General features: G+C 41.6%; 1 protein-coding gene across 1 annotated transcript in view; it reads right to left on the bottom strand.

Annotated features, from left to right (window-relative positions):
- Positions 1-8,233: 8,233 nt before the first annotated feature.
- LOC117356844 (deleted in malignant brain tumors 1 protein-like) overlaps positions 8,234-27,578 on the bottom strand; it is a 42,983-nt gene continuing 23,638 nt past the window's right edge. The window contains exons 4-6 of the mRNA XM_033936610.1: positions 25,656-25,970; positions 18,425-18,541; positions 8,234-8,358 (exon numbers count right to left, since the gene is read on the bottom strand). Coding sequence (XP_033792501.1) covers positions 8,336-8,358; positions 18,425-18,541; positions 25,656-25,970 — 455 coding nt within the window. The 3' untranslated portion in view covers positions 8,234-8,335. The remainder of the gene's footprint in view (positions 8,359-18,424; positions 18,542-25,655; positions 25,971-27,578) is intronic.

The raw sequence follows: 27,578 nt of genomic DNA, 5'->3' as shown, positions 1-27,578 counted from the left end.
CAAACTGACGCATAACTTAAAAACGGGATGTGATAGACAAAAGCTGTTTTCAGATTTAGAGTCAGCATGTGGCCCTTGATAAGGTACAGGTGACGGAACTCCAGGAGCAAAATGCTTGTTGACTAGTGTTGTATGCATAATTATCCCAATGTTCAGTGGCACTTATTCAAGTATGAAGAACTCTGACCAGATAAGTGTGGTTAACTCAGTCATGTGTGGATTTTCTGTGGATTATACGTCCACCTAGTCACTTTACGGTAGTGCTGGGCCACTTCAGAGACAGAGACAGAAGTGATCTGAGTAATGCCAATGTTCACAGGAGATTCTGGACTAACTTCCAGGTATTGGTTCTTAATGTTGCTGTTATCTGGCCCCACTCTTGGGGATATCCAGAGATTGACCAACATGATATATCTGGGGATGGATTTAAGGGGGAAGTTATCAACATGGGCTACTGTCAAGATGGGTTATTGTAGCACAGGTTTCCATCGAATGCAGAGAGACCCTTTGCTAAAATAGCATGGCTTTTGGTAAAATAACTCATCTTAATGGTGACACACCTATAAAACTTACCCCCTAAATGTCACAGTCAGCATCAAACTCTGACCACAATGTTTAAATGTCAGGGGAATAAAAATACTAAAGACAATTCTGAAAGGCAGAGAGGCTCTAGCACGCTTATAAAGCTGTGAGCCGACCAACCGCTGATATTCAGCCTTGCTGGGTCAGACCAATGGCTCGTCTAGCCCAGTATCCCATCTTCAAGATGGCCAATCCAGGTCACAAATACCTGGCAAAAACCCATATAGTAGCAACATTCCATACCACCGATCCAGGCCAAGCAATGGCTTCTCCCATGTCTTTCTCAATGACAGATTATGGACTTTTCCTCCAAGAACTTGTCCAAACCTTTTTTTAAACCAGCCACATTAACTGCTCTTACCACATCCTCTAGCAATGTGTTCCAGAACTTAACTATTCTCTGAGCGAAAAAATATTTCCTTTGAATAGCTGTCCTAACTTGGCTGGGTTAGGGATGTGGGTTTTGGCTCTGAATAGCAGCCAGGACCCACATAACTAGTTTTGAGGGATTTTTTTTGTATGCTCCCACCCCCCCAAAGCCTCTCTTCATCTTCTCCCCAGCCCCCTAGACATAACCCTCCTCCCTCTCTAGGACCATCAAGATTATCATATAGGTCTTTGGGGAGTTGGGGGGACTTTTCTAGTGGCTGGGAGGGGGATGGGGGTGTTAAACACCAGGAAAAAGGTTGCGTGGTCCCTGGATCTGAATATCCAGGGCTGAATAAATTGGGTAGTTAACAGGGTGCATTCAGAGTTGACCTTTATTTACTACAGGGGTCACTAATCTGCGATATCTCAGAACTAGAGGTTTAGCAATTTCTGCATTACATGAATAATACAAATTATATAAAATATGATCAACCTCGCAAGCTGCATTATTCATCTTTCCTAGGGGTCATCTGGGGGAGAGGTAGAGAAAGGTTTAGTTCCAGGAACAGCAGCCATGGGTCAAGACTCCCATGCAGAAAAAAAGCTAACGTTATTTTTCCTGGAATAATTCGTTTTGTACTGTTCACCACATGATGCATTATTTGGTTTATATAAGAAGTTGATTTGCATCTCATTAGGTTTCTATGCATCTCATTATTATGTTTCCCACAGAAAACTAAACTAATGTGTATTACAGTAACTTGACATATTCTTGCTGTTTAATGCATGATACAGGAAAAAATAAACCATTTTATTGTCTTAATGGCACATTTATTGGGATTTATAACCGCATTTTTGAAAAGATTCAGCCATTAGTAACCACCTCTCTACAAACATTCATATTTTCACAACTTGTGTGTGTTGGGCCACATTTGAAAGAAAAACACTCCTAGGCGAGTGTTTCAGGTGGGATCAGAAATCTTTATTTTCATATCTGGTTTTTGTTTTTTTTTTATAAATCTTTATTGATTTTCAAAACTTTAACATCATTTTCTATAGCAAGTGTCCAATTGTAGACGATATCCAATGGGACACTACCTCCATTAAAATTTAGTAAGAAAGTCCTTCGGAAAATATGTCAGCACAACTTCCAGCTACCAAATTCTTTTCTTTATCTACCATTTCACATTGTCATTGTTAACCTTGACTGAAAATCAAATCTGAGCCTCTACGCAGAAGATTCAACCGAAAATCATCCATGGGTTATTTCTCTTGGTCAATAAAGGATGCAACAGAACCTTGTGGTTAACTATTTTGCATTTTATTGACTATTATCCAATATACTTAAACAATTATTAGGTATTATTTTGGACAAGCGGAATTTCAGCATTGCATATATGCAGATGACATAACAGTGATATTTCCAGTATCTCCATTTTTAACAGATACTATTTCTAAAATAAAGATTTGTTTTAATATTATTGAAAATTGGATTTCCACACCACCACTTAGTAAAACAAAGTGTTTGTGGTTAGGTTCTCAGAAGGATCCAAGGTACAAGGGGGTGCTGAAAAGCCCAACCAAGAAGAGAATGATGTGGATCAGGTTCAATCAATGATCTGAAACAAAACAGAGAACTTCGTTTCTACAAATTGGCACTGAGGGCTCCTTTTACTAAGCTGCGAAAACGTTTTTAGCGTGTGCAGAATTGCCGCGTGCACTAAACCCATGCTACACGGCTAGAACTAACGCCAGCTCAATGCCAGTGTTAGTGTCTAGCATGTGCGGAAATTTAAGGAGCCCTAAATTAAATAAGATAACACTCTTTTCAGCTACAGTGGCAAAATAACGCTCAAAATTTAGAAAGTTGGTTGGTTGGGCTGAGAACCTTTCAGCCTCTCATATAGGACAATCAAGCCATTGTGACATCACTGATGAGGTTGGCTCTTACTGTGATGTCATAATACATCATTCCACTAATATCAGCTCTGGTTACCAGAGACTGAAACTCTTCACACATACTGGGCAAGTTGCCGCTGTACTCACTCGAGGAACGCAGACATGATCGAGACGTTCAAATATGTCACAGGCCGTATCGAGGTGGAAGAGGATCTCTTTTTCCTTAGAGGACTCATTAATAGGCCTTACCACTAATATCATTTATAACTTAGACCATCATAACTCCGTTATACTCTTTTCCCTCGACCTTTCAGCCGCATTCGACACTATTGATCATTCTCTACTCCTAGACAGATTAAAAACCATAGGCGTCTGTGATTTAACCTTACAGTGGTTTACTTCTTTTCTATCTAATTGGTCATCTATGGTACACTTTAATAATACAATTTCTAAGCCTTTCTCACACAACTACGGTATTCCTCAGGGCTCTATTTTGTCTCCCCTACTTTTTAATATCTTTCTTTCACCTTTATTAAGTCTAAGTCAATCAATAGGCTTTACTACTTATGCTTACGCAGACGAAATTCAATTAACTCACCCCTTCAATCCCGAAAATACTAATGAAATACTCCTAATCAACCAAAAATTAGAAAAAATAAAAAATTGGCTTATACAAAACAGACTAGCTCTAAATATAACAAAAACTAAGGCTCTACTCTTTCCAACGAAACAGGGGTTAAAACTATCGGCTCCATTTTTAATTTAAACGGCAACAAGAGGGCATCCGTTGAAAATCAGGGGTGGGAAATTTCATGGCGACACCAGAAAATATTTCTTCACCGAAAGGGTGGTTGATCGCTGGAATAATCTTCCACAACAGGTCATTGAGGCCAGCAGCGTGCCAGATTTTAAGAAAAGATGGGATTGGCAAGTGGGATCTCTTCATGGAGGTAGTTAGGGGGTGGGCCATTAGGGTGAGCAGACTAGATGGGCCGTGGCCCTTTTCTGCCGTCATTTTCTATGTTTACCAGGGGGTGCTGAAATTCTCTTCTGGCTGGGCTGAGAACTTGACATGGATATCGTTCAATCAATGATCGGAAACATTGTCAAAACAGAGAATTTGGTTTCTGCAAATCTTATTAACAAAATAAGATAAACACTCAGGGGTCCTTTTACTAAGGTTCGCTAACCGATTTAGCGTGCGCTAATCTTTATTTATTTATTCAATTTTTTAGCCCGTCCTCCCAAAGGAGCCCAGAACGGGTTACAAAGTAGATCCATAATAATCGAGACAGGACAGAGATGACATAATTTACATAAATTACAATATAGACATATACACTGTGGCGTAGGTGCGTTGACTGGGTGGCATTTCTGGGTGAATGACATTAAGGCTCTGGGTTAGTAAAGAGGAAGGTTTTAGCCCGCCTTAGTAAAAGGACCCCTCAGAATTTAGGAAGTTGGTTGGTTGGGCTGAGAACTTTTCAGCACCCCCTCATATGGTGCAACTATTTCAATAGATGGGAATGATTTTCCTTTGGAATTACATTTATGAATTTTGGGAGCAGAAATAGATAATATAATTTATTCAGAATATAATTAAACAATGTTACCTGATACTAAGGACATTTTTTGAGTTAAACCTTTTTGAATACTAGTGCAATCTTTGATTTTGTCCTGAATGGATTATTGCAATTTAGGATTGGTTATTTGTCCTAAATCTCTTATTAATCATAAGACCAGAGGTCCATCTTGCCCAGCAGTCCGCACCCGCGGCGGCCCATCAGGTCCATGACCTGTTAGGTGGTCCCTGACTTTTCCTATAACCTATCTCTACTTCTATCTGTACCCCTCAATCCCCCTTATCCTTCAGGAATTTATCTAACCCTTCCAAATTCAGGGCTCCTTTTACTAAGATGCAATATCGTTTTTAGCGCTCGCTAAAGATTAGCACGCAATGAATGAAAAATACTAACACAAGCTGTATGGAGGCGTTAGTGTTTAGTGCATGCAGTATCGTGCCTTAGTTAAAGCAGCTCTGTTTGAAGATTGATATTATGGAAATTTCAGCGTCTACAACCTTAGTATATAGTAAACTTCACTTGTTACCTTTAGAAGCTGAGTCACAGTTTTCAAGATCTTGACAGGTAATGTCCCAAATTAGTTATTAATCTTTATTGTATAACAAATGAGAAATCTTTATCAATTGAAATCTATCAATTTTCTTTGTCTGTTCAATATCAACTTGTTAGTATTTGGCACCAGCTTCCTTTGAGACATTGTGTTTGTGGACATTATTTTCAGATTAGGAAACTTTTATAATCCTTTTTTTTTTTACTGAGCTTAATTGCTGCAATATAAGCCTTTGTTTCAGTTTTGGAATTCCTGGACAAATTGGTCCAGTTCTTTATTATCCATCCTTGAATTAACTATGTGATGGCAGAATAGAAAAATCAGTATAATATAACTAACGCACACCTGCTGGACATGATAGGAGAACTATCTCCAAGTACTTACACACTGGAAAGGTTCAGGAATTATACATGAGGGCTAAATATTAAGGAGATGCAGATGGCATCAGTTTGTCAGTTTGTCCCTTTTACTCAGTTTTTAGCATGTAAGGATCCCAAAGAACATAAGAAATTGCCTCCGCTGAGGCAGACCAGAGGTCCATCTCGCCCAGCGGTCCGCTCCTGCGGCGGCCCATCAGGCCTATTGCCTGAGCAGTGGTCCCTGACTATCCCTATGACCTACCTATGACATAAGCACTGGCAAGTTAGCTTTCTTTATCAATTCTTTGCATCTAAGAAAGAATATGAAGAGAAATTTGCAAAAGAGGCAAAAGCTCATAACAGTTTTTATAGGTACATCAGTAAGCAGAAAAGCTTTGAGGGAATCTGTGGAACCGTTGGATGACCAAGGAGCAAATGGGGCACTCAGGGAGGATAAGGCCATAGCGGAAAGTCTGAAATTGCTGACCTGCTTTTAGTGATATTTAACCTGTCGCTAAAATCGTCTGTAGTACCTAAAGATTAGAGGGTGGCCAATGTTACACCAATTTTTAAAAAGGGCTCCAGGGGATATCTGGGAAATTATAGACCAGTAAGCCTCACTTCAGTGCCGGGCAAAATGGTAGAAACGATTATAAAAAAATAAAATTGTGGAACTCCTAGACAAACATGATTTAATGAGACGGAGGCAGCATGGGTTCAGCCGAGGGAAATCTTGCCTCACAAATTTACTTGACTTCTTTGAAGGTGTGAATAAACATGTGGATAAAGGCAAGCCAGTTGATATAGTGTATCTAGATTTTCAGAAAGCTTTTGATAAAGTTCCTCACGAGAGGCTTCTGAGAAAATTAAAGAGTCATGGGATAGGTGGCAAAGTTCAGTTGTGGATTAGGAATTGGCTATCGGATAGAAAACAGAGGGTAGGGTTAAATGGTCATTCTCAATGGAGGAGAGTAAACAGTGGAGTGCCACAGGGGTCTGTACTGGGACCGGTGCTATTTAACTTATTTATAAATGATCTGGAAATTGGAACGACGAGTGAGGTGATTAAATTTGCAGATGACACTAAACTGTTCAAAGTTGTTAAAATGCATGCGGATTATGAAAAATTAAAGGCGGACCTTAGGAAATTGGAAGACTGGGTGTCCAAGTGGCAGATGAAATTTAATGTGGACAAATGCAAAGTGATGCACATTGGGAAGAATAATCTGAATCACAGTTACCGGATGCTAGGGTCCACTTTGGGGGTTAGCACCCAAGAAAAGGATCTGAGTGTCTGTAGACAATACGATGAAATCTTCCGCCCAAAGTGCAGCGGCCACCAAAAAAGCTCGGACCGCTGCTATTCAATATATTTATAAATGATCTAGAAATAGGTACGAAGTGCAAAATAATAAAATTTGCAGACGACACCAAATTATTTAGTGGTGCTCGGACTAAAGAGGACTGCGAAGAATTACAAAGGGACCTGAACAAACTAGGGGAGTGGACGATGAGATGGCAGATGAAGTTCAATGTAGAGAAATGTAAAGTCTTGCATGTAGGAAGCAGAAACCCAGGGTACAGCTATACGATGGGAGGGATGTTATTGAGTGAGAGTACCCAAGAAAGGGACTTGAGGGTAATGGTGGACAAGACAATGAAGCCGACGGCACAGTGCGCAACTGCCACTAAGAGAGCAAATAGAATGCTAGGTATAATCAAGAGGGGTATTACAACCAGAACGAATGAAGTTATCCTGCCGTTGTATCGAGCGATGGTACGTCTGCATCTGGAGTATTGCGTCCAATATTGGTCGCTGTACCTTAAGAAAGATATGGCGATACTCGAGAGGGTTCAGAGGAGAGCAGCACGTTTGATAAAAGGTAAGGAAAACCTTTCATACACTGAGAAATTGGAGAAACTGGGGCTCTTTTCCCTGGAGAAGAGAAGACTTAGAGGAGATATGATAGAGACCTACAAGATCATGAAGGGCATAGAGAAAGTGGAGAGGGACAGATTCTTCAAACTTTCAAAATCTACAAGAACGAGAGGGCATTCGGAAAAGTTGAAAGCTTCAAAACAAATGCTAGGAAATTTTTCTTCACCCAACAGGTGGTGGACACCTGGAATGCGCTTCCAGAGGGCGTGATAGGATAGAGTATGGTATTGGGGTTCAAGAAGGCATTGGACAATTTTCTGAAGGAAAAGTGGATAGAGGGGTATAGATAGAGGATTACTACACAGGTCCTGGACCTGTTGGGCCACCGCGTGAGTGGACTGCTAGGCACGATGGACCTCTGGTCTGACCCAGCAGAGGCACTGCTTATGTTCTTACGATTGAAGTCTACAAAATCCTAAGTGGAGTAGAACTGGTACAAGAGGATTGATTTTTCACTCCATCAAAAATTACAAAGACTAGGGGGACACTCGATGAAGTTACAGGGAAATACTTTTAAAATCAATAGGAGGAAATATTTTTTCACTCAGAGAATAGTTAATCTCTGGTACGCATTGCTAGAGTTTGTGGTAAGAGCAGAGAGCGTAGCTGGTTTTAAGAAAGGTTTGGACAATTTCCTGGTGAAAAAGTCCATAGTCTGTTATTAAGAAAGACATGGGGAAGCTACTGCTTGCCCTGTATCGGTAGCATGGAATGTTGCTACTTCTTGGGTTTTGGCCAAGTACTAGTGACCTGGATGGGCCACCATGAGAATGGGCCACTGGGCTTGATGGACCATTGGTCTGACCTAGTAAGGCTATTCTTATGTCCTTATGTTAAACAAATGTTGACTTGTAGGTTAATAAGCATTAAATCAATTTATTCTGTATTAGATGTTTTAAGGTACATTGATGAATTGAGTGTAACAAAGATCAATACTAAATATGAACATTTAGACAGGATTAACCTTGAGCATTGTTTTTATTTCCTCCAGACTGTTAAATCATGGTGAGTTGTCTGCTTTTTCTTTCAGCTTAAAAATGCATTCACAGGGGGGCTAGAGGGCAGATGGGTGAGTATCTGTGCAAAAAAGAAAAGAAATAAAAACGATACTCTTCAAGAAATCACTGAAACACTCTTAATACATCAATTACCTTCCATCCTCCTGCCTTCACACCGCTCCACAGATTCTTCCTGTTCTTCTCAACTTCTCTTGAATTCACCAATGACCCACTATTTATAACTCTTTTGTAATCCGCCTTGAACCGCAAAGTAATGGCGGAATAGAAATCTCTAATGTCATGTTTATACTCACTGCTCAAAAGTAATTAGAGGGGTCTGTATAATTTGCAAGTGGAAAAACAGTGGGGTCACTATTGCACCGGTGGCGGTCTGCATCCTTGACTTGGTTGTTTTTAACATCTTTGTAAGCAATGTTGCAGAAGCCCATTTGCTCTTCCGCCTGCGCTTTCACCAGATGTATCTCTCTCTTGTCCTTTCTGTACTTCTATTTCAGGAACGCCAACTCTTTTGCCTTTATTTTATCCACCACTAGGTTGGAGAACCATATCGGCTTCCTTTTTCTCTTATTTTTATTGATTTTCTTCACATAAACGTCCGTAGCCATTTTTATCACTCCTTTCAGCTTAGACCACTGTCTTTCCACTTCTCTTATGTCCTCCCATCCTAACAGCTCTTTCTTCAGGTACTCTCCCATTGCATTAAAGTCCGTACGTTTGAAATCTAGGACTTTAAGTATCGTGCGGCCGCGCTCCACTTTAGCCGTTATATCAAACCAAACCGTTTGATGATCGCTACTTCCCAGGTGAGCACCCACTCGAACATTAGAGATACTCTCTCCATTTGTGAGGACCAGATCCAATATCGCTTTTTCCCTTGTGGGTTCCGTCACCATTTGTCTGAGCAGAGCCTCTTGAAAGGCATCCACAATCTCCCTACTTCTTTCCGATTCCGCAGACGGAACATTCCAGTCCGCATCCGGCAGGTTGAAATCTCCCAACAGCAGAACCTCCTCTTTCCTTCCAAACTTTTGGATATCCACAATCAGATCCTTATCAATTTGCTGCGATTGAGTCAGAGGTCTGTAGACTACACCCACGTAGATAGAAGTTCCATCTTCTCTTTTCAGAGCAATCCATATCGCTTCTTCCTCTCCCCAGGTCCCTTGCATTTCGGTCGCTTGGATATTGATCTTTACATAGAGAGCTACTCCTCCACCTTTTTGACCATCTCTGTCCTTCCTTTTTTTTTTCCCATGAAAATTTATTGAAATTTTATAAAATCCAAAAAGGGGGAAAATATATATATACAGAACAAGTAGGATAATACTTGGTAGAACAATTGATGAAAGACAATACGTTTCTAGTAACATAAAACAAATTAAAGGTACATTGTTCAATTTACAATACAAAACAGTATCGGGGGAGTAAACAAAGGGCAGTAGGACAAGGGAGGAGAAGGAAAATAAGTAAAAGAAGAATCATGAAAGGTCAGTAGGAGGGGAAGGGCAAGCTATCCAGGATGATGAGGGGATATGAAAGAAAGAAAGATCCCCCAGAGGCCAAGAAGAAGAAGAGGAAAAGGAGAGAGGAGAAAGAGAGAAGAGGTATAGATAGAGAAAAGAGAGAAAGTAATAAATGCAGTGAGAGTGAGGATTTAAAGAGAATCCAAATATTCCTTAAAAGCAGCCCATTTAGCAATAGTCCTAGTAGACAGAGGTGTGGTCGAGGAGATCAGCATTTTACGCCTATGTTGAAGTAGAACTGATTGGAACCATAAGTGTACTGATAAGGAGTCAAAGGATTTCCAGTTAGAGAGTATAAGTCATAAGGCAATGATGAGAAGTGTATCAAATAATGTATGTTGGGATGGAGGAATGTTAAGGTTAGGGTCCTCTGATTTCAATACAATGATAATAGGAGAGAGGTCCGCTTGAAAGTGAAAGATTAAGCGAAAGATTAACCACACCTCTGTCCAAAATTTTTGTAGCAGGGGACAATCGGATATCATGTGAAGCAGGGTACCAGGGGAGGACTTACAGTTCCAACATTTATTAGAGGGGAGGAGGCCAGCTATATGTACTTTTTGAGGTGTCCATGTAGTTTTATGATGTAGGAAAAACATAGATTGAATCGAGTTTGCTGATGAAATGGTTCTAAGGGTTTTAGACCAGAGAATCTCCCATTGCCTGTCATGTATTTGATGCCCAATATCCATTTCCCAAGATGTACGTAGAGGAGAGTCAACATTTGTGAAACGTGTGATTAATAATTTGTAAAAATATGACACTACATGTCCACTGGAAAGAAGCTTAGTGCAGAGAGAGATCAATGAGGGGGTTCCAGTGACTATTGTAGATAAGATTTTCGATTTTGTAATGACACTATGAAGTTGAAGCCATTGATAAAACTCTGAAGTTAGAAGATTGTATTTGTCCCTCAAATCAGCAAAAGTCAAGAGTTGTAAGGCTGGAGTGCAAATATCGGCTAGAGCCCAAATCCCTTTTTTATCCCATAAAGGCCAAAAAATTGTTTTTTTTTTTATCAATGAGGAGGTGTGGATTGTGCCACACAGAGACTAAAGAGGAGGTACCAATAGAGAGATCAAGCAATTTATCCAATTCAAGAAGACATGTCACTGATTGGGAGATAATAGGATAATTTTTATGAATCAAGGCATGAGACGTCAACAGTGCAATTAGTGAAGGGGAGAAGGTGCAGAAAGAGAGTTCCAGACAGAGCCAAAGAGGACAATAGTCGGAGGCCGAAGAGAGCCAGCAGCTAGACTGTTGGAGTATAAAGGCCTTATGGTAGGTTAGGAAATCAGGTAATAGGACCCCTGTTCTGTCTTTCGGGGCTGTGAGCTTTTTGAGAGCAATTTGGGGGGGGCTTACGAATCCAAATGAAGTTAGAAATGTGTTTATCTATCGACTTATAAAATGAAGTTGGGAATAGTCGTGGAACCATACTGAGTACGAAATTAATTTTAGGAGCAATTACCATTTTGACAATTTCTATTCTGCCCCACCAGGAGAGGTGTAGAGGATGCCAGGATTGTAAAAGGGATTTAATAAAGTAAGTAAGGTTTTCTGCATTGTGATGAATTGTTGCAGTAAGAGTTGGGTATAAGTCAATTCCCAGGTATCTTATGTGCGTGGGAGACCAAAGAAGATTAAAGGGCTGAACTAGGTCTGGGTGAGAATGAGTATTTAGGGGTAGGACCTCAGTTTTGTGTTGAATGATCTTGTATCCAGAAAAGAGGGAAAAGGAGTGAATTAATTCAAATAAGGCCGAAAGAGATGAATCAGGGTTGGTAATATAAAGCAGCACATCATCTGCATAGGCGGATAATTTGTATTCAGAACCATTATGAATAATACCTGAGATATTTTCACTGAAGTGAATGGCCAGTAGGAGAAGTTCCAAAGCTATGTTAAAAAGGTAAGGAGAAAGGGGACAGCCTTGTCGAGTACCTCTATGAAGTAGGAAAGAGGCTGACAAAGTGTTATTAGTAATTATAGAGGCCTTTGGAGAGGAGTATAGGATTTTCACATAATCTATAAACTGAGAGGGAAATCCAAACCAATACATTGTACGGACAGGTGAGACCACTCAACCCTATCAAATGCTTTTTCAGCATCTAGGGAGAGGGCTATACACGGATCTTTGGCTTTGTGTGCAAGGGAGGCAAGATGAAAGAAGAGGCGGGAATTATCTGTTATGAGCCTGCCTGGCATAAAACCAACTTGATGAGTTGAGATAAGTGTGCCTATTGAGTGCTGGAGTCTAGTAGAGAGAATGGTAGCATATATTTTATAGTCTGTATTGAGTAGTGAGATTGGGCGATAATTTGAAATTAGTTGAGGGTCCTTGCTGGGTTTAGGAATAACTGTGATAACAGCATCTAAAAAATTACTCTGACATACCTTCTGAGGAGTTAGAGAGTTGAATAAAGTGGTAAGTGTGTGAGAGAGTTTATCTTGGAAGAGTTTATAGAATTCTACCGTTATACCATCAGCCCCTGGAGATTTTCCGGAAGTATGAGGTTTAATTGCTAATAGAATCTCATTATCATTAAAGGGGCATTGAAGTGCCTCAACGTCAGGGGGTCTTAAGTTTAGGCGACTGGAATAAAGCCAAAAATTGATCCGCATCAGATGACTGTTGTAGAATATCAGATAAGTAAAGCTGGGAGTAAAATGTGTGAAAGGCACTAGAGATGTCAGCATGTGAAGAAAGGAATTTACCATTTGGGGTTTTAATAGAAGGGATCTGTATTTTAGCTCTCTTTCGTTTGAGATAATTAGCAAGCATTTTACTACTCTTATTCATTTCCATATAATATTTAGTGGATGTGATGAAAATATCTTCTTGTGCAGCCATACTAGCTAGTTTGTTATAAGAATATTTTAGCCTATAGATTTCAGGTAATAAAGTTTTGTCATTGGATTGAAAGAAATTCTGCTCACAGAGTTTAATTTGACGATCCAGATTTTGTTGTTCTAGCTAATCTTGTTTTAATTTATAGGCTTGACACGATATAAGTTCACCTCTCAGTGAAACTTTAAAGGCCTCCCAAATGGTTAAGGTGTACAAAGAATCTGTGTTGTTGAAGTGAAAAAATTCATCAATAAACTTGGCAATCCGTTGACGAACAGATTCATTGGAGAGTAAGTGATTAGGTAATCTCCAAATAGGAGATCTTGAGGTGGTCACCGTAGCCCAGTTCAGTGCAAGGGATATAGGAGCGTGATCCGAGATGACAATAGTGTTGATACCAGTAGAGACTAAGTTGGGTAATAGAGAGGATGAGATAAGGAAATAATCGATCCTAGAATAGCTATTGTGTGGGGAAGAAAAATAGGTATAATCTCTATCATCTGGATGTTGTAGTCTCCAAGGTTCAGTCAGATCATAGTGCCTAAGGAAAGAGTGCAAGATAAGTTTAGCTTTAGAAGGAGCGATAAGACTGGAAGAGTGTCTGTCCAGCCAGGTATTAAGGGGCAAATTGAAATCACTGGCCATGATGAGAGGAAGGGCGTTAAGTTCAGAGATGGTTTGAAACAACTGGGTAAAGAATTCAGGAGAATCTATGTTAGGAGCATAAACATTGATGAGAAGAGCTTCCTGTGAGAAAATGTTGGCTCTAACAATTAACCATCTACCTTCAGGATCATGTTTTGTGTCCAGGAGCTGAAAGGAAACATTTTTATGAGATAAGATCACTACGCCGTGCTTCCTTCCAAGTGCCGGGGCTTTAGCAACAGTGGTTAACCAATCATTAGCGCCAATAAAATGAGAGAGATTAAAGATATGGGTTTCCTGTAGAAAGACAATGGAAAGCTTGAGTTTTTAAATGTGGGTAAAGATTTTTTTTTCTTTTCACAGGGTGCCTCAAACCATTAACATTCCAGGATACAAATGAAAGTTGAGAAAGCATATCAGTCGGGGCCATATTAGTAAATTAGGGACTTCACTCTTCTTCAGGATCACCGAACTCTGGAACAGCTTTACTGCCCCGCTTCGGAGCCTGATCTCCCTCCAACTCTTCCGAAAACATTTGAAAACTTGGCTTTTCTCTAAAATGTAATGATCACTCCCTCTTCGATATACTAAGTCCCTCTAAACTTCTCTTTACTAAGTCCTTCTACTTTTCATTGTAGTTCCTTTCTATATCAATTCTTGTAAACCGTGCCGAGCTCTACTTCTGTGGAGATGATGCGGTATACAAACTTAAGGTTTAGTTTAGTTTAGTTTAGACATTGCCTTGTAGAAGAACAAAAGGCAGAGAGAATAGAAAAGAAGGGCCTCTGAGGGAAAAAGAACAGTGAAGGCATAGAGAGCAAAAGGAAGTAGAGAGTTGCGCGGGGACAGAAATCCCACCCGTCCCCACCCGTCCCCGCCAAAATCCCACCCATCCCCACCCGTCCCCGTGAGGAATCCCTCCGTCCCCACCCGTCCCCGTGAGGAATCCCTCCGTCCCCACCCGTCCCCGCGAGGAATCCCCTCCGTCCCCACCCGTCCCCGCGAGGAATCCCCTCCGTCCCCACCCGTCCCCGCGAGGAATCCCCTCCGTCACCATCCTTCCCTATAAACTTCAGAAATAGTTATTTTATTTAATTATGCTACTGAATTAAAGGCTCTGGTAGAGACCCATTTACAAATAAGCAAAGAGACTATTAATTTGGAAATATTAATTGGGAAGAATACATACTTTGTAAATGGGTTTCTACCAGAACCTCTAATGTAAATATAAAATATAAATACTCAGCTGATGAGAACCCACAAACTGTCAGCTGAGGACTTCCTTTGCAGTTGGCCTGGGGTCCCTTTTGCCAAGCTTGGCAGGCAGCAGTAGCGTCCCTGAGTCACAGATGCTGGCACCTCAGTGGCTCATGGATGCTGCCAGCGACTGCTGCGCTTGGTGGAGGGGAGTTCTGACCATCTCTAGAGGAGGTCCTCTGCTGGCGGTGCTTGGGGATCCCCACCAGTCACAGCAAGGGCCAACAAGTACTTCAACACTGTAGAAATAAAACCAGAAATGCATTTCCTTTTCTTTTGAACACAAAACAAAGATATCTGCCATATACATTTCCCAAGGCAGATGACTCTATGCAATGTCACCTCGGTAACAAAATACAAAAATAGACAAATACACCCCCTCCCTTTTTACTAAACCACAATAGTAGGTTTTAGCACAGGGAGTTACGCTGAATGCCTCGCGCTGCTCTCAATGCTCATAGGCTCCCTGCGCTAAAAAACAATATTGCGGTTTAGTAAAAGGGAGCCATAGTGCAAAATATAGACAGCAGATATAAATTCTCAAAACAGACACATTTTGATCACTAAATTGAAAATAAAATCATTTTTCCTACCTTTGCTGTTTGGTGATTTCATGAGTCTCTGGTTGCACTTTCTTCTTCTGACTGTGCATCCAATCTTTCTTCCTTTCTTTCAGCCTCCTGTATGTTTCCTCTCCTCCAGACCTCATTCTCTCCCCCAACTTTTTCTTTCTGTCTCCCTGTTCCCCCTTCTTTCTGTCTCTCTGTCTGCCCCCTTTCTTTCTTTCTCCGTGCCCTCCCCCAAGCCACTCGGTTTGCTGCCACCGCCATCGGGGAATAGTCCCCAAGCCACCGCTGTCCCAAGCTTTCCCTGCAGAAGCGTCGCGCTGACCAGCATTCCGCTCCCTGACGTCAATTCTGACGTAGGAGAGGAAGTTCCGGGCCAACAAGGCATTTCTCCTCATTCCATCCAGCCTGAGCCCCATCTCTCCTTGATCCAGCATTTCCCTTCTGTGTCTGTCAGAATTACCATTCCACCTATTTTCCAGCATCACCCTTCTTTGTGTCCATCTCACCTATATCCCTATCTCACCACTTTTTCAGAATCTTCATTTGTCTCTGTCCTTGTCTTTACCCCATATTCACCATTTGCCCTTTCAATGTCTTTATCTCCCCCCCCCCCCATACACACTTTTTCAGCATTACTTCTATGTCTCTATTTCACCTCCTCTTCATGTCCCCTCTGTATCTCTATCCTTATTCAGAAGGTCCTGCTTACCCTTTCTCTTCTTTGTGTCACTATCTCCATTTTCAGCTTTCCCCCTTTTTCCTTTGTTAATGCACCCTGTAGCCAGAATCTTTCCACCCTCTCTCCACTCCGGCCCAGCCCAGTATGAAATATTTCCTTTTGTTTCTCTCCCCTCTCTCTTCTCCTCCCTCACCCACGAGTCCTGCATCTGGCCCTCTCCCTTCTACCTGCACCTGGCAACACCCCCCTGCTCCGCGGCTCTCTTAAGCAACTCGTCAGCAGCGGTGATCAAGACAAGCTGCCGACATCGAGGCCTTCCCTCTACGAGTCCCGCCTTTGTGGAAAAAGGAAGTTGAAACAAGCGGGACTCGCAGAGGGTAGGCCCCGACGCCAGAAGCTTGTGTCGATCGTTGCTGCTAAGTTGCCGAAGAGAGCCGCAGGTAGAAGGGAGAGGGAGATAGGAAGGCTGTAGAAGCTCCGGAGCATGACACCGAACCCGGCCAGGATGATTTCTTTTTCAGGCTGCTGCTGCCGCTGCCATCCCCCACCCGAAATGACAAAAAACAGAGCCTAATGCCCGCGTCGGGAAATAGCCATGCTGAGCAGTGAGCTCAGCACGTACACAGATGAAAGCCTTGCTTGCTGATTGGTCCTGCGGCACGGTGGGGCGGGGCCGCCGGACCAATCAGCAAGCAAGGCTTTCATCTGTGTACGTGCTGAGCTCACTGCTCAACATGGCTATTTCCCGACGCGACGCCAGACTTGCATCGCCAGAATTTAGGTAGGTTGTTTTCATCCCCGTGGGAGTCCCGTGGGCAAGGGGGCGTCCCCGTGGGAGTCCCGTGGGTCAGGGGGGCATCCCCGTGGGAGTCCCGTGGGCCAGGGGGCGTCCCCGTGGGAGTCCCGTGGGCCAGGGGGGGAACCCGCGGGATCCCCGCGGGACCCGCGGGATCCCCGCGATCCCCGTTCCCGTGCAGACCTCTAAAAGGAAGCTCAGCCGAGAATAAGAGATTGAGAGAAAGGGGGAAAAGCAATTAGGCAAGAGACACCTGAGGAGAAAAACATCCTCCATTGACTAACAAATAATATAGAAGAGCCAGAAACTAAGACATAATAAGAGATGAGGATAGAGTTTCAGATGTTATTAAAGGGAAAAGAGAGAGTGACATATGATATAATATAAAAATTATCAGCAAATATAGGTAAAATTAATAATAATAATTTATTTCTTATATACCGACAAAGCCATAGTAGTTCGAGACGGTTTACAATGAAGAAGGACTGGACAATCAGTGAAATGTTACATTGGTACAATCAGAGAAACTAGGTACCGGAGAAAATGGTACAATCAGAGAAAATTGGAGCAATCAGGGAAAATGGTACAATCGACGAAAGATGGAGAAACCGAAGAAAGGTACAATCAGAGCAAAAAAGTACAGTAAAGAAGGTCAAGACAATCTGCATAAGATTAAATCTAAGAATGTAGGTATAACAAAGGGGTACAGACAGTGGGTATAGGCATTTAGGTTAAAAAAAAAAAAAGGGACCCTTGGTTGGTAAAAAGGTTTTATAAAACTGGTTTTTAATTTTGGTCTAATAAATATTGCCTGCATCTTTGTACATTATCTGCAGTTTTTGCTTGGTTTTCCTGGCTTGGTGTATTCACTGCAGACTTCGTTGGATTTTTTTTGTTCCTGTTGTTCTTTGCATGTTTCCATCCCATCCATGTGATTCACTGAACCATGTCTCTGTGATAGCAACAATATCTAGATCTGCCTCTAATATCAGGGCTTGCAGATCATGAACTTTGTTGCTTAGACTGCGAGCATTTGTGGTCATCGCTTTCCAGCTATTTTTCAGCGATAATCTCCTTTTTCGTATGGATTTTTGTGTCGTTTCACTTTCCGTTGCAATACTAAGAAATGAGTTGCTGATATTGCTTATGTTGCAGCCTTTACTACTATCACATCTTTTCTCTATAATTGTCCTTCGTACATACACCACCCCCACCTTCTAGTTTAAATGCCTAGAAAAATATTGTCTAAATTTCTCTGCAAGGTTTCTTTTTCCTGCTGTAGTAATATGTAGCCCATCAGTGCAATATAGCTTCTTGTCCTTCCATGTATTTCCCCATCCTCCTATGTACCTGAAGCCTTCTTGATGACACCAGGCTTTGAGCCATCTATTAAAGTCCTCTGTGTTTTTAACTCTTTCCTCTCCTTTTCCATGCAAAAATGACTGCAAGACACTTGAACATGCCCTGTGGTAGTGCATCTTAACCTGTGGTAAGCAAGAGCCCCTTTATGCTAAGACATATAGTGCTCTGCATTTGAGCTGCATGGGAAGAGTTTTGCCTTGGAGACCCAAATTACTTAAAAGGATTTCTGTGAGATAATGCATACTGTATCTGCCACTGCGGACCAAACAGCTTCTGCTACTGCTGGCTGAGGAATAATAGCGGGGGGGGGGGGGGGGGGGGGGGGGGAGGGGGGAGAGTGTGGTGCAGTGGTTAAAGCTACAGCCTCAGCATCCTGAGGTTGTGGGTTCGATCAGGTTTCTCTTGTGAAATGTTCTGTGAATAACAAGAGCTCACTCACCTTGTTTTTTGTTATCTTTCAGGTAGCTGTAGAGGAAGAAGCCCATGAAGATAGATGCAAATGCAAGAGTGTAGCTCATGAAACGGAAAACCACAGAAGTCCAGACACGCTCTTGTCCTGTAAACAATGAGACTTTGTCACTAAGAGCCTCCTCCCAGGCTGTGTCAGGGTCTCTTTAGTTCAACAACACTGTTTAAACCCAGAAACCAAAAGCAGGTCTGCACATTTATCCCCACCCCCACCCTTTTTTTTTCCCACAAAACCACGCAAGAGGTTTTTTAGCACCGGCCAGTGTACTGTTCTGCGCTGCTCTGACAGTCATAGAGTTCAGAGTAGCACAGAGCATTCAGCATGCTGGCTGGTACTAAAAACCTCTTGCGCGGTTTTGTAAAGGGGGGTTAATGCATAAATAGTGCTATTAACGCGTTAAATGTTTAATGTGAGTTAAAAATGTTAATGCAGTTAACAGCGTCATCATCAATCCCTGACCCGCAACCATCCAGCATTGCTCTGTATCCCCCTCCCCCATATTCTACATTGCCATGTCTTGTCTCCCTGTCCTCCCCTTCTCCCGCTGGTTAACTTTCTCTATGCCACTGCTGCTTCTATTTTCACCATGGTTGTAGCGGGAGCAGCAAGCAAAAGTCAGGTGCAGGGATGTTCCCCTCTGCGTACCGCTGCTTGCTCTTCTGGACCCCAAAATAGAAAGTTAACACCCCTGGGGTAGTAGAATGCAGAGCACAGTATGAGAGGTAATGGCGATGGTTCCACTGGGAAATAGTGATCCTAATATGTTGAAATATGAAGTGAAGTCGCTAAGGAAATCTACTGTAGCAGCATTTGATTTTCAAAATTGTTTAAAAAGCTAAAAAAAAAAAAAAAAAAGATCTTCTGCAAAGGTTAGGGCTTTAAATCAGACATGGATATTGTTTAGAAACACCATTTTGGATGCTCAGACCAGATGTATTCCACATATTAGCACAGATGAAAAGAAAAGCAAACAGCCAGCATGGTTAAAAGGTGAAGTGAAAGAAGCTATTAGAGTACATATGAATTGCTGCTGCTGGGTCAGACCAGTGGTCCATCATGCCCAGGAGTCCGCTCACGCGGCGGCCCTCTGGTCAAAGTCCAGCGCCCTAACCAAGAGCTAAAAGAAAATCCTTCAAAGAATGGAAAAAGGATCAGTATGAAGAAAATAAAGAGGCAAGTTAAAGAAGGATGAAAGAGAATATGAAGAGAAGCTTGCACAGATGCAACAAATCACAGTAACAACTTTTTTAGGTACATCAGAAGCAGAAAACCTACGAGGGAATCTGAGGGACTGCTAAATTATCAAGGGGCACTGAGGGAGTAAGGACCTTGTCCTATGCCTTAAGTAGTTCTGAGGAGGGCCAGCTTGGTTTACCCGGACAGGTACGGGTGAGCAAAAATGAAAAATTCAGCTATTACACTTTCTCACATTGCACCAGGATTTACTAGTTAGAAAAACCTGTTGATAGATAGGGCCTAATCCAAGAGCAGGTGAGAATGTGGATTAGTAGCTATAAATGAAAATTGGATAAGCTGAAATGTAATAATCAAAAATACAAAAGTAAAAGACAGGAATTTTAAGTTAACATATTGATTTGACACATGTCTCATGTGCTTGAGGGTACAAGTCAGGCTAAGACATTCGGTGATTGATAACTACCATATCAAATTTATCCCAGATGGAAAAGCTTATAAGTTTTATAGAGCTTCTTTGTGTTAAAGAGTGACCAGCCTGAACTAGGCCAATCCTCAGGGACATATACGCAGACAGGAGTTGGCTTTTGACCTGGTATCCACATACCAGGGGGCCCTAAGGTTGCCATGACTTGAGTTTTTCTGTGGGAAAGACAAATCTAAACCATATGTGTATCATTGTATATTTTATTTTGATTTTCATATATCTGAAATCCTGAAGAGATCCTGATAAGGTTACAGCTGGTGTTTGACCTCTGACCTTGAGCAACTTTTTTCTACTCGTAGAATTGATGGGAGGGGGAGCTAACTGCTCCATCTATTTTTTCCTTTGTTCAGTCTTAGTGAGACAGAGATCTCAGTATAGAAAGGACACTGATATTTACAGGAAAGGATTTAAAAGCTGAGGAGTTTTGTAAGTATATTACAATATCTGTTTATGTATTTCTTCTTTTTATAAAATATGTAAGCTTAATGTGAGAATGTAACTTTTTAGATATAAGAATGTAATTTGTGACATGCCTATATGAAGCTAGCCTTATATGGAAACAATTAGATTGCAGATGGATTGTAACAAAGGAATGCCATCATTTAGGATATATATGGATGTGTAACTGGTAAAACGTTGGAATTTATTATGAGCAAGGCCAGCTTTTGGCTTCTGTAATAATTCTCATGATGCAAAGGATAATCAATTGATAATTAATTGATTATTCTTATGATCTAATATTGATAACCAATAAAAAAAAAGATTTTGGATTTTATTAAAATATTTTGCATCATTATTTTTGTCATTTCATTTTACAACCCTAGAATAGCTATAAGTACGCTTGTGTGCAATTATCCTGATCAGGGAGGATAAGGCCATAGCAGAGAGACCAAATGAATTCTTTGCTTCAGTCTTTAAGAAGATGTAAGAGATCTACCTGTACCGAAAATGGTTTTCAAGGGCGACGATGAAAAGGAACTGAGAGAAATCTCGGGAAACCTGTAAGATGTACTGAGCCAAATTGACAAGTTAAAGAGTGATAAATCACCTGGACTGGATGGTACTGTATATACCCCAGGGTGCTGAAAGAACTCAAACATGAAATTGCTGATCTGCTGTTAGTGATCTGTAAACTGAAGATTGGAGGATGGCCAGTATAAAATCAGTTTTTAAGAAGGGTTCCAGGGGTGATCTGGGAAATTATAGACCAGTAAGCCTGACTTCAGTGCCTGGTAAGATAGTGGAAACTATTATAAAGAATAAAATTATGGAACGCATAAACAGGCATTGTTTAATGGGACAGAATCAGTATGGATTCTGCCAAGGGAAGTCCTGCCTCACCAATTTGCTTCATTTCTCTGAAGGTATGGATAAACATGTGGATAAAGATGAGCCAAAAATTGAATATTGGGTCCTTTGTGAGCTTTGGCATTGAATTTCCACTTTTTTTTAAAGCCAGCTGGCATATTCCCAGTTAAATCAATATATAGGCTTAAATGGCCTTGGGTTAGTCCTGTTTATCCATTTAGCCTGGACAGTTGAGTTCAGAATATCAGATTTTAACCAGTCCGTCCCTTGGATGGAAAGCATTTTTCTAAATATTAACTTTAGACTAGTTCTTAAGAGCATTTCAGGACTGGTTAGTCAGGATATATTGATGACACTGTGAAGCTGAATTTGGTTGTTAGTGAATGGAGAGTGATGGTAATTAGACATCTAAACTGTATCCAATCAGATACACGGGTTGGACGGTATTTAAAGCGCATGCTCGGCGTCCTGTTTTTACCGGCGCCATTTTGTGGAGATTAATGTTAGAGCTGTTAACGGTAAGTATGATAATATGACACACGACCTACTGCTACTGGAACAATGGTCAAACACTTGGCAGCTAGGCTTCAATGCAAAAAAATGCAAGATAATGCACCTGGGCAAGAGAAACCCGTGTAGAACTTATGTACTAAATGGTGAGACCTTGGTTAGGACCGCGATCTAGGAGGAACGCGATCTAGGAGTAATCATTAGCGAGGACATGAAAGTAGCCATTCAAGTGAAGAAGGCTTCCTCCAGGGCAAGACAAATGATGGGGTGTATCCGCAGAAGTTTCGTCAGCAGGAGACCTGAAGTTATGATGCCGTTGTACAGAGCCATGGTGAGGCCTCACTTAGAGTACTGTGTTCAGTTTTGGAGACCACACTACCGAAAGGACGTGCTGAGGATCGAGTCGGTTCAGAGAATGGCCACCAGGATGGTCTTGGGGCTCAAGGATCTCACGTATGAAGAAAGATTAAAATAATTGCGGCTGTACTTACTTGAGGAAAGAAGAGAACAGGGAGATATGATTGAAGCATATAAGTACATCACGGGACACATCGAGTCAGAAGATGATATCTTCTGGCTCATGGGACCCTCGACCACCAGAGGGCATCCGCTGAAGATCAGGGGAGGGAAGTTTCATGGCGACTCCAGGAAGTACTTCTTCACCGAAAGAGTGGTGGATCATTGGAACAGACTCCCACTCCAGGTGATAAAGGCCAGCAGCGTGACGGATTTTAAGGGAAAATGGGATACTCACGGGGATCTTTAAGGGAGTAAATTCAGGGGGGGGGGAATACCTGGAATGGGCAGACTTGGTGGGCTATAGCCCTTTTCTGCCGCTTTTTTTTCTATGTTTCTATGTTTCTAAGTACTACATTGCAAAAGTTTTACACAATTTAAAAGTTGTTTGAGCTATATCAACAATTTTGATTTTTGTTGCAGTTTCCATAACATACCCCCGAGGAAGTCATTAAAGATTGGTGAAACGAGCCCCGTCGGGTCAACACTTTATTGCACTTTACCGCATTTTGCACATTGCAAGAAAAGCACTTTTCAAGAACATTTAAGATAACTGCAATTTATTTATGTATTTATTTACTGAAAAAGCAAAAAAAAGTTTAAAAGTTTAAAGATTGAAATTAATGAGTGAGAGGTTTTGGTCGATGAATGAAAATCCCACCTGCATGGCTATCTCAATGATTATTTATTGATTGAAGCAGGATTTCTGAGACCTTTCCTCTCCACACGGCACAACTTTTACCTTATCTGTGATTTTGATTTTAATTTGTCCCCAAACTGTTTTTAATGTAATCTTTTAAGAAAAGTTCTCTGCCTTGCCTTTTCTGTCTCTTGATTTGACTCCATCTTTCTCTATTCTCGTTATCTCTATCCCTTTATTCCCCTCCCCTGCACCAAACCTCTGCTGTAGTAATAATAATAACTTTATTTTTGTATACCGCAATACCACAATCAGTTCAGAGCGGTTTACAGAGGAAGAGACTGTACACAGACAGCAAAGTTACAAAATAAATAAATAAATAAATTATATATATATATATATATATATATATATATATATATATATATATATATTTATATATAAAGTACTTTCAATTACATTAGTAAGCCGAGAGTAGTTAGGTATGTCCGGAAGTATTTCAGAGATAAAAACAGGCGGAAGGAGTCAGAGAAATTTATCAAAGAGATAGGTTTCAATTGATTTCCTGAAGAATTGGTAGGAGGGTGAATTGGAAATGAGGGTGGTTAGACATTTATTACATTTGCCTGCTTGGAATGACAGTGATCTGTCAAGGAATCTCTTGCACATACAGCCCTTCAGGGAGGGGAAGGCAAACAGATAGATATTGCATGTGCAAGTGTTGCCTGGAAATACAAAATGGTGAGAAAGGTAGATTGGGGATGAACCTGTTATGGTTTTGAAGCAGAGGCAGGCAAACTTGAAGATGTCCCTTGCCTCCATCGGCAACCAGTGTACCATTTTCATTTGAGTGAAATACATTTCCTATATTATTTGCTTAAAAAATAGGTGAGAAAGTGACATCAAAGAAGCAGCCCTATAAGTGAGCATTTAACTTCTATTACAGAATATTAGTATAACTTGGTATTGGTGTGCTCGCAGTTCCCCCATTAAGGGCGTTGGCGCCTGTCCCAAAGAATCAGTAGCCCAACAAAAATGTCCTGTTAGGCCTTGGGGAGAGGGAGGAGCTTGAATTGGAGGGGGCATTTTCTGATGGATGGGTGGGAATTGGATTTGTTGGGGGAAGTTGCTAGGAGTGTCAGAATATATTTGAGGCAAGAGGAGAATTACATTATATTGAGGAACAGGAGTATAGCGGTAGTTGCCAAAATGCATCAAGAACACACGTAGCATTCTATATATGGAATGCATATGTGGAAGCCCTGCCCACACTGCTGTCATGCTCCACCCACAAGAGCACCCCTTACATTCATGTGCATTGCCAATTACATGCACCCTTATAAAATTGCATTTAGACCTATAGTCGTGCCAGACGTATGCAGTACTGTATATTAAACATCTGATGGCAGAATACTTTGCCTGTGGGCATAGGCATGGGTAGAGTTTGGGAGACGCATGGTCCATGCTTCTCCCAAACTCTACATATGTGCAGAGGCCCATCTTGCCACAACCCCACCGTTACAGGGATCCAGGAGATGCAGGGAGAAGAGGAGAGATGCCGGCCAGGAGGAGAATCGTCCATAAAAGGCATGTCCTGTAGGCAGGCAGCCGGCGTGGATGACTCTCCTCCTTGCCAGTGTGTTGTGGCACACCAGAAATCGCAAGAAGCACACAGTTTGCGATACACTGCAGTAGACTATACTTCACTATATACCATATTAACCATATGTTTGCCACACTATGTCAACCATGCTCAATGCTTAATGTACCATGTCTTCCATGTTATGCCCGCTTGCCTTATCATTTTTGCCAAGTCATGTCTCACTTTGTCAGCCATGCTTGTAACACTAGGTGTGACGTGACATGCTCTGCCATCCTATGCTTACCATGCTATGTCTCACTCTACCATACCATTTATTTAAAACATTTGTAGCCCGCGTATCACACGTCTATGCAGATTGCATGCATAATACAACTAGACAGACTTAAACAAATCAAAATAAAACATCACCACTCAGTATACAATTCAAAAACATCTACAAATAAATATACTACATAACAACAAAACTATAAAATACCCAAATCTGAAAATGCCAGTTGAAAAAAGTGAGCTTTCAAACTTTTTCGAAAGGCTAAAAAAAAAAAAAAATCTGTGTTTCATCATTTTATGTTTTACCATCTCTATTGGACAATGATTGCCTTGCTATTTTCCACCATACGAGGTCTGAGAGTGTGGTGCAGGGGTTATAACTATAGCCTCAGCACCCAGTGGTTGTGGGTTCAAGCCCGCGTTGTCCCTTGTGAGCCTGTGCAGGCCACTTGGTCTCCCATTGCCCCAGATATATTAGACAGATAGAGAAAACATGCTGGAGTAGTTGAATAAATTCATGTAAACCATTCTGAGCTCCCCTGGGACAAGAATATAGAAAATTGAATGAATAAATAAATAAAGATTGGTGTTTAACATATTGTTGACTGCTATGGCTCAAAGTTGGGCCTTCCAATTATTTATTTTTTAATTTCTGCAGAGAGGAAAATGTCCTTACCTAAGCAGATGACTCCAGCTTCCCATCTGTGGTCACATGGATAGCGTTCTGCCATCACAGATCCACACTGAGAAAAACGAGTTTCATTTCCTCTGCAGTAAACTGCCTTCAACCAAACTGGACCAGAACCAGGCTGGAAATAAGTCCCATGAGATGCGTTCACTGCAGACCCGCAGCCCAGCTCTCTACACACCACTGTGGCATCCGCTAGGTCCCATTTGTAGTCACAGATGGTGCCCCAGGTATTAATGTACTTAACCTCTACTCTCCCAGCACAGGAGCCGTCTCCATCCACCAGCCTCACACCGGAAAAACCTAAGAAAAACAGGAGAAGATAAAATATCTAAGATTCTACAGTTCAAAATTTATTACAACTACAGTGAGTTTCTAGATTCCGGTGACGGGTCACTTGCGTGTGAGACAAAGATGCGCCGACAATCCCACCCAGACGATCGTGCGCAGGACATCTGTGCGTTGGATTTAAACAGTATTTTAAAGCACTCTGAGGGTGTGTGTGTGTGGGAACCCCCCGACTTTACTTAGAACTGTTGGCGCTCCCATTGGGGGTCGATGGGTGAGAGGGGACTTCCCCCCCATTATTGAGGAAAATTTTTCCCTATAAAAAGGGGGAAAAGGCTGTTTCCTCTATAATGGGATGTTCCCCTCAATACCCCCCACAACGGGAGTGCCAAAAGTTCTAACTAAATTGAGGGGGGTCCCACACACACACCCTCGGAGCGTTTTAAAATACTGTTTAAATCCAGGACGCGATTGTCTGGATGGCATTGTCGCATAGAATTCTGGGGCAAGAGTTTAAAAATGTAGAAATTTGTTGGCTTCATAATCATTTGGGGAAAAACCTCGAGGCAAAGCAGAATAAACGAAAAGAAGCACTGGAGAGGTCAAATCCAACCTGTGGTTACAAATCCTTCACCATACATGAAGAAGAACACAGTACTACTCGAAAGGATCTAGAGAAGAGCGACTAAGATGGTTAAGAGGCTGGAGGAGTTGTCTTTACAGCGAGAGATTAGAGAAACTGGGCCTCTTCTCCCTCGAACAGAGGAGATTGAGAAGGGATATGATCAAAACATTCAAGGTAGTGAAGGGAATAGACTTAGTGGATAAGGACAGGTTGTTCACCCTCTCCAAGTTAGGGAGAACGAGAGGGCATTGAAAGAGAATAGATTCCGTACGAATGTAAGAAAGTTCTTCTTCACTCAGATAGTGGTAGAAAACTGGAACGTACTTCCCGAGTCTGTCATAGGGGAAAACACCCTCCAGGGATTCAAGACAAAGTTGGACAAGTTCCTGCTAAACTGGAACGTACGCAGGTGAGGCAGGACTCATTTAGAGCACTGGTCTTTGACCTAAGGGCTGCCACGTGAGCAGACTGCTGGGCACAATGGACCACAGGTCTGACCCTGCAGCGGCAATTTTTATATTTCCTTTTCCCCAAATGATTAGCAATTTTTGGAAAAGACTTGTTATTAATCTGTGTTTCAAACTGTAAATAAAGGATTTGTAACCACAGCTTGGATTTGACCTCTCCAGTGCCTCTTCATTTATTCTGCTTTATAATCATTTGGCATGGAAGTAATGTAAGTATAGCCAATATTCAAAAAGATTAAGCTGAGCTGGTCATCCACCAATGTTCAGTGCCACTTAACTGGACAATGCCATGGACTATCAGCTCTAACTGACCATCTTAAAATTGTCCGGTTGAAGGGCAGTCCAGGGAGTGGTACCGTAGGCAGTCCAAGTTCACCATCAGTATTCAGTGACGGTGCTCGCATAGCTAACCAGACAAGTAGTACCAGTGACATAGTGCCCCCCCCTGCCCTCTTCTCCCCCTTCCCTTCCCCCTGTATCTCTTTAACTTCGCAGGCATGAACAGCACTTCCAACCTGAATTAAACTGATC

This window comes from Geotrypetes seraphini, chromosome 1, assembly GCF_902459505.1.
Source record: "Geotrypetes seraphini chromosome 1, aGeoSer1.1, whole genome shotgun sequence".
Lineage (NCBI taxonomy): Eukaryota > Metazoa > Chordata > Amphibia > Gymnophiona > Dermophiidae > Geotrypetes > Geotrypetes seraphini.
Note: the sequence above shows the minus strand (reverse complement) of the source record. Positions and strands in the feature narration are given on the sequence as shown.